Genomic DNA, 11,428 nt, shown 5'->3' on the forward strand with positions numbered 1-11,428 from the left:
CTTCATCTCATCATTTTTTTTTTACCTGACAGAGAAGTAGTGATGATGCCAAGTAGGTAGTGTGAGTGTCAGGAGGTCGAACACTTTGAAACACTGCCCTATTAACTGGTTTCTTACTCATGTTCAGAATTTTATAGACATATCATGTTAGTGGATATACAACGTTATTGGTGCTTGTGGTGGCTGGGGTAAGCATCCTCCAAGGCCCATTTGCAAAGACTTGGTCTTCAGCCCATGGTGCTGTTGGGAGGTGCTGGATCCTTTAAGAGGTGAGGCCTATTTGGATGTTTTCCAGTAAGTGGAAGTACAATTGATGTGGACATTGGGACCCTAGCCCTTCTTCTTTCTTGTCTTTTAGGCTTCCCAGCTTCTCAGTTTGCAAATGTCAAGAAGAGGTAAAATTTTGTCTAGAAATTTCTGGAACACAACTCTAGCATTTCAGGAAAATAAATAAGAATGAAGGCAAAAATCTTTTTCCTTGAGTGAATTCACTTTCTAGGAAATATTTGAACATCCAGGGATCAAAAAACCACTTAGCATATTTCTTGTGTTGTTCTCCTTCATTTTACTGTAAACCTGGTAGTGGTCATTTTAATTGGTCTGGATTCCCAACTTCACACACACAATAAAAAATACTGTAACTTTCAAAAAAAGCACCATCTTCTCTCCTAATAACTGCAGCTGAACAACCATTGGAGTTAGGATACTGGTGGGCTCAATTGACAAGACCTGGTCAACTCCATTCTTCGACTGTGCTATGCAGTTCTTGATTCTTCTGTACAACAATAAACTGAGTGTTATTTTTTTCAAATATATTTAAACAGTGAAATGGGTTAACATATAATAGAATCATAATTTATAGAGACAGAATGTGGCATATAGAAAGGACATTGCAAATAATCTACATTAAGTCTCTGTTATGTAAAAAAGAGAGTAAAGTAGACTGTGTTTTAGGTACATACCACTATGCCATCTCTTTTGCATCATTATATTTAACTGTTATAGCATTAAGAATGAGCAGAAAAACAACTCTACTATTAACCCTGTCAACATAATAACTAATACTGTGTTTATTTCAACAATATTTGTCATCAGTCATTTGACAACATGAAAGAAGGAGGTACCTTAGAGATATCAAGAGGAGAAGGGAAGGATGAGGATTGGGCTAGACAGTCTATAATAGATCCACATCTTTGGTGCTGCATTTCACAGCTCTTTAGAATCCGGAAGCAGAAGAGTCAGTGGGGACCATCTGCCCAAACTTCTGTTTCAGTTATGACTTCACTAATAATAATTTCAGTTAACACATTTCAACCTCACAGATTTCAGAGAGAAACAAAACTGTTTATGAGATTTTTTTGTCATCCTTTTATAAGGCTTTAATTTTTCTTGTTTTATTTCACAATCACTTTATCTAACATAAGGGCCAATATAAAGCTTGAATTACTAACAAAAGTGAACATCTGAGAGGGATATGAGTTAGTTGGATGGAAAAAATTTTACCCACAGGTTATTGAGAACCACATTTATCCTTTTGCCTAAACCTCAATATATTTCAAACAATGCTTTCACCATTTTATTGTTCAATTTGAACTGTTACAACAAAATTCCATAGAATTGTTGGCTTGGAAACAACAAAAATTATTTTTTAGAGTTCCAGAGGATAGAACTCTAACATTTAGGCAAAGTGAGATTCAGTGTTTGGGGAGAGCCTCTTTTTTAATTCAGACATAGCTCTGTTTTCACTGTCTTCCATGGCAGAAGGGTTCAGGTTAATCTCCAGGTCTATTTGATGAGGTCACTAATACATTGTGGAGTTCCCTGTACTCATCACTGCTGGAGAGTGATAGTAATATCATTTGGGGATTTAGGGTCACAACACATGGGCGAAAGCACAAAGAAATATAACCACATACAGAATGCACAATTTCAAAACATCAGAAGTTAATTCAGAAATTATTTTATAGGTGGAAACACATAAGGATTTTTTAATAAAGCAAAAATCCTTTGTAGATACTCTCTCATGATATCATCTCCTGACTGTGATTGTACTCCTATGACCTAGAAAACAGAGGCACTTAAGGGCTTTACCAACATTTTGAAATATTTAAGACAGGGATGACACACCCTAGCAGCTATAAAACCTGAGATATACATTGGTTTTAGTTTCAGTAGTTGTAATGGATAACTATAAATATCCTATGTGTTCTCTAATCCTTCAAATAGTGGCCACGTCTATATTTCTTCAAAGAGATGACTTGGTATGTGAACCCTCAGACAACTAGAGCAGAGAATTGAAATGTCAACTATCAAAGACACACAGATGTGAGCTCTTTACTTCTGAGGAAATGAATATCCATGTCTTTATAATAGAGTTATTACCTCAATATTCATAACTATTTTATATACTTTCTTAAAATAATAGCCTGTGTGTATGTTTCACACATCATAACCTTGGTTAATTTTGCTTTCTTAATATATGGTAAACACTCAAAATTCTGTTCTCTTGTATTTTATTTTTTTCTTTGTTTTCCCACTCTGTGCCCCAGTGTGAGACTAGTGATTTGGATAACAGGTTGGAAGTTCAGTACTTGACCAAAATATGTTTACATTCTTGTACTGGAGATATTGCTTTAGAAAAAGGGCAATATGGTTTAAGAGGTTCTATGTTAAAGGGGGTTGGGGTAGAGATTGGGAAGAAAGCAAAGAAAACTTCCCGGAGGTGATGAGGATCTGATTATTGTGAATTCCAATGCACATATATAATGTTACTTATCAAAACTCTTTTTCTTGTTTTTTACATGCCAGTGTGTTTGGATTCAGTGGTATCAACCCACATACCTCAAAACTTCTCTATTGTCAAAACCTCAACTAGAATACCTTCCAATTCTTAATGCAATTCTTTTTAGATCTAAGAGCCCATAAACCCATGGAAGGAAGACTTTTTCCTGCACTCTGAAAAATGTCTTACATATTTTCATGTGATTATATCTCACTGTATTTTTATATACTGTGTTGAGGTCATTGGGAATTTCTTCTGTGCTCAGTTAATTAATGTCTGCTACTTCCATAGAATAAAAGAGTGACTTGTAAAAAACTACTGAATATGCAGCAGCATGTAAAATGTTTTAATGTACAAAAAGTGAATTAGCAAAAACATTTTCTAAATTTTGAAAAAAAAATGAATTTAATGAAACATTTGACATATGAAATGTTGAAACATGAAAGGATCAGAAACATTAATTCAAGAGAAATAAAGAAACATCACACATGGAGATCTACAACCTTTTTTTACAATCATACCTTAATACAAATACACATTTAACTAAATTAAATTATATAATGCAATTTTGTTTCTTGCATATCATGAAATACAATTGCAAAAACAACCATTTTAAATAAATATGCATATGTATAGATAATGAAATTATTTAAAATCACATTTTGCATTTAAGTTTTTGTAGGGCCTCTTTCACATCCTTGTTGCGTAGGCTATAAATCAGGGGGTTCAACATGGGAATGACAAGCGTGTAGAACAGAGAGCTCATTTTATCTTGATCTAAAGAGTAGGAAGAACTTGGCCGGAAATACATGAAGAGTATAGTGCCCTGGAAAACTGCAACTGCAGTTAGGTGGGAGGTGCAGGTGGAGAAAGCTTTGAGCCTCCCCTCAGCAGAGCGGATCTTTAAGACTGATGAGATGATGTAGCCATAAGAGACCAGGACTCCAGAAATGGTACTCAGTTCTATGAATCCAAAAATAGCAAATAATACCAGCTCATTTATTTGTATGTCAGAACAAGAAAGGAGGAAAAGTGGAGGTAAATCACAGAAGAAATGATTAATCTCATTAGACCCACAGAAACATAAGTGGAAGGTTAAAGTCGTGTGTATCAAAGCATCTGCCAGGCTTGTGAGGTAAACCCCAGCCATGAACAGTGAACACACCTTACTGGACATTTCTACTGCATAGTTCAGGGGGTTGCTGATGGCCTTATACCTATCAAAGGCCATCACTGCCAGCAGCAGACACTCAGAATCTGCAAAGCTACAGAAGGTCAAGAACTGCAGAGCACAGCCCAGGAAAGAAATTGATTTGTTCTTGGCGAATATGTCCACCAGCATCTTGGGTCCAACTGCTGTGGAATAGCAGAGGTCACAGAAAGAGAGGTGGCTGAGGAAAAAGTACATTGGAGTGTGAAGCTGGGGATCCACTCTGATTAAGAAGATCATCCCAAGGTTTGCCAGAAGATTAATGAGGTAAACCACGAGAAACATGAGGAAAAGGGCCACTTTGAGGTCAGCATTACTAGTAATTCCCAAGAAAATGAAGTCATTCAAGGATGAACAATTTTTCTTGTCCATTCTTCTCCTCTCCTGTCTAAATGTTTGAAACATAATAAATACATATTTGATTCCTCTTTTTCTACCAGAATTTAAATAAGACAGAGCACATTTTATATGTGATTTTTTATCTTAAATAAAATGAAGTCATGTGTTCTACTCTATAAAAAGACATTGTAACCTTTTTTAAAATTTTTTTATTGTTCATGGATCTTTATTTTATTTGTGTTTGTAACTTTTTTTAGTTGTAAATGTACATGTGCCTTCATTTTATTTATTTATTTTTTAATGTGATGCTGAAGATTGAACCAAGTGCCTCACATGCACTAGGCAAGCACTCTCCCACTAATCCACAACCCCAGCCCTGTAATTTTTTATTCTAAGAAAAATATCAAGTCATGTGTTCTACTCTACAAAAAGATATTTTATGCTCTTGAAGTAAGACATGACTATATAGCAGGAGAGAAATTTTGTGATTAATGAGTACATGACTTTCTATATCTTTAATATCTCTGGATTTTTCCTTTTTATGAAAAAATTTGATATACTAAAATTTCCATAAATTTTTAAAATAATATTTAATAAGCACAGTCAAATTTCTTAGACAGTTTAGGCAGTGATACAAATATTAAATATTTGCTGTTTATAAACATTTTTCTAGATGTAAAAAAGATACAATTTTTGCTAATCAAAAGTAGTGATTGGTTTTAAAGACCACTGTGTGAGTTTTAGAAACAATGTGTACTATACTTGGTCTATGTGCTCTTTTGTATTTAAGACACAATATGAAAGTATTTTTTTCTTCTTCCCAAGAAATGTATTAGATTGACATAGGACTCAGTGCCCCTTTGTAAATATAATCTGTGGACAAAGGGAAGACCTCCTAATTACTGAAAAAATAATGCTCAAACAGAAATTATGGAACTCTCATAATTTAACACATAAACTTGCATTCTATCAGGTTTTTAGAAGGACATATTTATTTTAAAATGAAAATAGGATGAGGGAAAATTAATAGTTCTACATATATAGGATTCTTTAAGTGTATTTGTATTTATGAATATGTAATCTTTGTACATGTGTGCATGATTCTTAATTGTGCTAGTACATGCGGACAGTGGATAATGGATATATGTATGTTTTTATGTATATGCTTTCTTATCACTGGAGTGCCTCTATGATGAAGATTAAATAATCAAAGTTTAAAAAACCTTATGTTCCTGTATATACTGACACAATGATAAAATAAGTAAAGGCTTGCTTATGATCCTAGATATAAATAAAATAAACATAATAGTACTTTGTGAATGCTATCAAGTTCAAGTTCACTCAGAGTTTTCCAGTTCTTAGAAGAATACATTTTTTTATCATTAGACTTCACAATTTATGAAATTACAAAATAAGAAGTTATAGCTTGATTCATTTACAAAACTCCCCCCTTTTTGTTCCGAAACAGTAATTTTTTTAACCTTATAGTTTTAAACTTGGAAACTTAGGAGCTTACCTGAGGTTAGCTGTTCTTTGGTAACTGAGCACCTGAGAAGATACCATTCTATTATAACAGGCAGCATTTGGGACTCCAACTCTCTGAAGCTACTTCCCTAAGGTTTTGAAATAATGCAACCATGTGATTACATTTCTGGTCCTGTGTTTTCCCCTGTGAATACATGAACATCTTTAGTACATGTTGCACTGAAATCTTGAAAATAGTCACTGAGTGATATATGTCAGAATGAAAACGGCAAACTAATTTGTCCTATAGAATACATAGAATATGTGCCTATTTTACATTATAAAATATAATCTGCATCTTCCTTGTCCTGATGAAGTTGAATCAATAAAACTAATAGGCCCTTATTTAATCATTTGCACTTTCTTTCTGTTGTTCATCTTTTCTTTCATTTTTTCAGCACTATCCTTCATCATCCAATTGTTTTTATTGAGATATAATTCATATACTATACATTTTACACTTTAAAGTTAGCACATTTGTGGATTTGACTGTTTGGAAGGCTATGCACTCTTTACCTTCTATTTGCAGGACATTTTTCATCCCTTCTGCAGGAAATTCAGGCCCATTAGTGGTCACTCCACTAGTCCCTCTCCTCAGTCCCTGGAGAGGAACTTTTTAAACCCATGTGTTCCCCTAATCTGGATGTCAACTATAAGGAGAACTTCACAATATGTGGCCTTTTGTGTTGCTTTTTCACTTGTTTTACCAGTTTTTGAAATCTATCCTTCGCATAGCAAGTAACAGAATTTTCTTCCCTTTCATAGCTAAATAATTTTTCTTTTATGTGTATAGTACGTTTTATTTGCCCTTTCATCAATTTCAAGCTATTTTAAATAATGGTGTAAACATTAATTTTTGTGGAAGCTTTAAGGGTCACTTTCACCCAGTATTGTCATAATCCCATTTCCCATCCACATGCCATCTATCCACATTTCTCTGATTGTATGAATAATTCACATTCTCTCCTTTTATTACTTACTATGGTTTGTATGTAAGATGTCTCCCAAAAGCTCTTATGTGAGACATTACAAGAAGGTTTATAGGAGAAATGATTGGGTAATCAGTGAATTAATCCTCTGATGGGATTCTGAGTGGTAACTGAAGGCTAGAGGAAGTGGGCTTTGGGGGCTCTGTTTAAGGGACACATTTTATATCTACCCAGTGGATTCTCTTTCTCTGTGTCCCAGTCATCATGTGAGCAGCTTCCCTCTGCCATACTCCTTCTCCATGATGTTCTGCCTCACTTGAGCCCCAAAGAATGGACCCACCCCTCTATGGACTGAGACTTCTGAAACCCTGAGCCCTTAAATACACTTTTCCTCCTTTAAAATTGTTCTTGTCAGGTCTTTAATTCTCAGCAGTGAAAAAGCTGACCAAAACAGTATTTTCATTTCAAATTAAGCTTTACTTATTCAATTAAGAATAAAGTTTTAAGAATGATTTTTGTGTTTCCTTTTTTCATGTTCCCTACAGTCACTAATAAAATAATTTGTAAAGGTATTTGTTTACCAAGTATTTACTATTAACTATTTTAGCTTGTTGATAATGGACTATAGTGTAAAAGAGTAGAAGCACACTGCCCTTGAAGGATTTTTTTTATACTAGCAGTGTACATACATATAAAAATTAATCCTTTAAGAATTATGCATGAATAATGATTTGTTGAAATACAGCAGAGTTCTGAATTTTTCTACAAATAATTTAGTTTGCTGATATCCATATTCATTCTTCAAACAATTAAGATTTACTGATAGTTTGACTTTTGATATTTTGCAAGAACCCTCCCAGAAAAAAAAATGTAAGAAACTTCTCTATATAACTTGAATCTTGATCTTCCACTGTGGGAATCTAATTAGATTGGACTACTTTAAAAGGTTCCAGAAGTCGACCTGCATTCACAATGTCTGACTGACCTGTTACTCTCCTTCTATATATGTGCTATTCAAATACTGTTTTATTCACTGACTACAGTAGATATGTGTTCCACAAAAAATGGAAAAGTGATCCCACATAAGTTCCTTGACTAAAAATGTTGGAATTTAAAAATAAAATAATTTAAAATGAGAACTTTCAGAATTATACATGGGTCAATGACCGTGTTGTCATATTTAAGATGGCTATATACTTTGGACACATTTCTTTTAGAGACATGTGGCTCTTTATTCTCCCTTTGGCATTTCACTGTCATTTAACTGACTCAATCAACAAAAATGGAACAGATAGCTCTATGCCATGCCAGTTATATATTTTAACAAATTAGCTCTCTCAGTCATTAACTGATAATGAGCCAAACAAAGTTCAGTGTACACCACATGACCTGCTCAGAGACTACAGGGAGAAGGAAAGAGAATAAGATGAGGGTGTTTTTCTATCCATATCATCATGGTGTCAGTTTTGGGGTAGTAGCATAGACTGTCAGCTGAACACCACAGAGTGACCACAGTTAACATAAGGAAGAGCACAAAAGTTACCCCTCTCATGGTTATCTTAACACATTTTCCAGGAAAATGATTACATAACAAAAGAAAACTGAAGTGGTATAAATAGAATATATTCAGACAAAAAATATTTTAATGCTTTTATGAGTGCATTATAGTAATACATAATTATGGGGTTCACTGTGATATAAACATACATGCAAGAAATATATTCTTTTTCCATTTCAATCCCCACGGCTTCTTTCCATGTCCTTCTGGCCGTCCTTATTTCCCTTCAACTGGTCATACTTCTATTTATTAATTGCCTTGTTATTTGGTGCTTTATAGATATACATAAAGGTGGAATTCCTATGGTATGCATGCATTTAAATTAGAGGGAGGGGGCTGGGAATGTGGCTCAAGAGGTAGCACGCTCGCTTGGCATGCTTGCGGCCCGAGTTCAATCCTCAGCACCACATACAAACAAAGATGTTGTGTCCGCCAAAAACTAAAAAATAAATATTAAAATTCTCTCTCTCTCTCCCTCCCTCCCTCTCTCACTCTCTCTTTAAAAAAATAAATAAATTAGAGGGAGATATGTTGAAACAGTTATTAAGTGCTTAAAGTTACCCAGATATTATTCTCAGCAATTAACTGTTAATTCAGTGAACCATCTAAAAATTAATGATCACCATTTTGCATGTATTTTAACTAAAGGAAAAAAAAATATTGACTAACTTGTTAAAAATGCTATTGAGTAGCCAGATACCAAAAGGCATGCAAGTCAAGGAAAGCTGGTTCTCTCACTTAGTAATCTACCCTTGTGAAGGAGATGTTCTATAAGTCACACCTGAACGCCATTCGCACTTTTTATGAAGTATTTACTCTATTCATGTAGGCAACATGATACAACTCATTTTAACATAAATTCCAAACTAATAATAATTTAACAGTTTATTCCATTAAAGCAATTTTAAAACTTTTTAATGTTCACTTATAACTTGGGATTATGAAATGCATTTTCCTGAATTTAAAACAAGCTACACCCAAATAGAGGAGTAGCTCAGTGGTAGAACACTTGCCTAGCATCTGTGAGACCCTGGGTCCTATCCCAGCACCACCAGCAACTAAAAGGTGTTTGATAAAGTCTCAACTCATTACCACCAGGGTGTCAATTATGAGACAGTAGCTTGGACTGTCTGTTAGCTGAGAACCATAGGGTGACCACAGTCAATATGAGGAAGAGCAGCAAAGATGCTCCTCTAAAGGTTATCTTAACATATGTTAAAGTTCTCATTTTAAATTATTTTATTTGTAACTTTCAATATTTTTAGATAAGGAACATATCTGTGATCTCTTTTCCATTTTTTGCTGTGCACATATCTACCGATGTCAGTGAATAAAACAGTACTTGATAGCACATTTATAGAAGGAGAGCGACAGGTTAATCAGACATTTTGTCTTTCCTGGTAGAGTTGTTGCAAATTCCTAATAAGAATTTTTACTTGAAAACTTGGCTTAATCTTGAAACACATATCTCACAAAGAAACTATCTTTGATTTTAAAAATTTCTTAGCTGTATCTCTTACATCATTATTCCTCAAACTAGGAAGCAGTAGATTCAGCAATTTGATGATAATGGTGTAGAATACAAATAATTTTATCAGGGTCAGGTGACAGGCACAGGTAGAAAAAGGTTTTCTTCCTCCCACCAGCAGAGCGGATCTTTAAGACTGAGTGAAGGGTGAAAAAGTGGGAGGTGATGAGGATGAAGAAGCAGATAATTTCTACTGAGCTGCCATATGTGGAGAGGAACCACTCATTAACTGATGTGTCTGTGCAGGAGAGCTTAAGCAGGGGCAGGAGGTCAAAAAAAAAAAAAGTGGTTAATGACATTTTTGTCACAGTACTTCAGAATAAAGGCAAAGGATATGTGAACCAGGGAGCTCATGTTGCCTCCAAAGCAGGACAAGATGATCGGCCAGATGACAGATGCAGATGCCCCGTGACATCATGCATGTGTAGAGTAAAGGGTTGCAGATGACAACATAGCAGTCATATGCCATGGCAGCTAAGATAAAGGATTCAATATTTGCAAAAGTGCAGAAAAATAAAACTGCAGGGCACACCCATAGTAGGAAATATATTTGGTCTTTGAGAGGAAATTGATCAGCATTTTGGGCACAAAGACTGAGGAATAACAAAAAGGGCAAGTTACTTAGGAAAAAATACAAGGTTTAAAGGTATGGATCACTCCTGATTGACAGCATCAATCCATACCAATAATATGAGAAATACAAGAAATAGAACAATCTAGAGTTCAGGGCAAGTTAGAAAACCGAGTAGAATAAATTCAGTGACCAAGTTCTCCTTTTCACCTGTCAATTTCAACCTCTTTATTGCTTTCCTTTTATGATAATTCTAATATGCTGAAGTGTTATATTGATGGAAAGAGAAAAATAATTTAATACATTTATAAAATTATTTTATAAAAACAAAAATACAAATAATCAAATAAGATACCATGCCCTAACTTCTGTCAAACAGAAATTGTAAAAGATATACCAAAATTTAGTAGTTAAAATTTCATGGTGGCATGTTTATTTTATTTTTCTGATTAGTAACAATGTTTATCATTGGATGTTTTTGTTTCCTGTGTGCAGGGATTAGTGTATAATTTCGCTTATACTTTTACTTCAATATGACACAAGAGCTGGCTGAGAGATTTGAAGGAAATATAAATTAATGTATGGATAAAACAAATTTTATATATATATATATATATATATATATATATATATATACATATATACATATATATATATATATATATATATATATATATACACACACACACATATATGTATGTAAGAAATAAATTGTGTGAATTAGAACACGAATTATAGAACAGTTTTCTATTCTTTTCATAATTCATTCAATAGATAGTAATATGATGCGTCTTTTAAAACTATGAATGTAGTGGTATAATTAAACATACTCTAGCTAATTGTGTTTTAAAATGTCTATGAATTAGAATTAAAACTAATGAGGAATCCAAGTGTAGTGGCAGCAGTAATGTGGTATTGCTAAGGCAGAAGGATCATTGAATCCTTGGGTTTGAGACTAGACTGGGCAACATAATGAGTATCCATCTC

At 34.0% G+C, this 11,428-nt stretch overlaps 1 protein-coding gene across 1 annotated transcript; it reads right to left on the reverse strand.

The window, feature by feature from the left end:
• Positions 1-3,437: 3,437 nt before the first annotated feature.
• On the reverse strand, positions 3,438-4,491 carry LOC107135255 (olfactory receptor 5W2-like). Its single transcript, XM_015477157.2, has one exon. The coding sequence runs from the start codon at positions 4,395-4,397 to the stop codon at positions 3,438-3,440; it is 960 nt and encodes a 319-aa protein (XP_015332643.2). The 5' UTR covers positions 4,398-4,491.
• Positions 4,492-11,428: the final 6,937 nt, after the last annotated feature.

This window comes from Marmota marmota, unplaced genomic scaffold, assembly GCF_001458135.2.
Source record: "Marmota marmota marmota unplaced genomic scaffold, marMar, whole genome shotgun sequence".
NCBI lineage: Eukaryota > Metazoa > Chordata > Mammalia > Rodentia > Sciuridae > Marmota > Marmota marmota.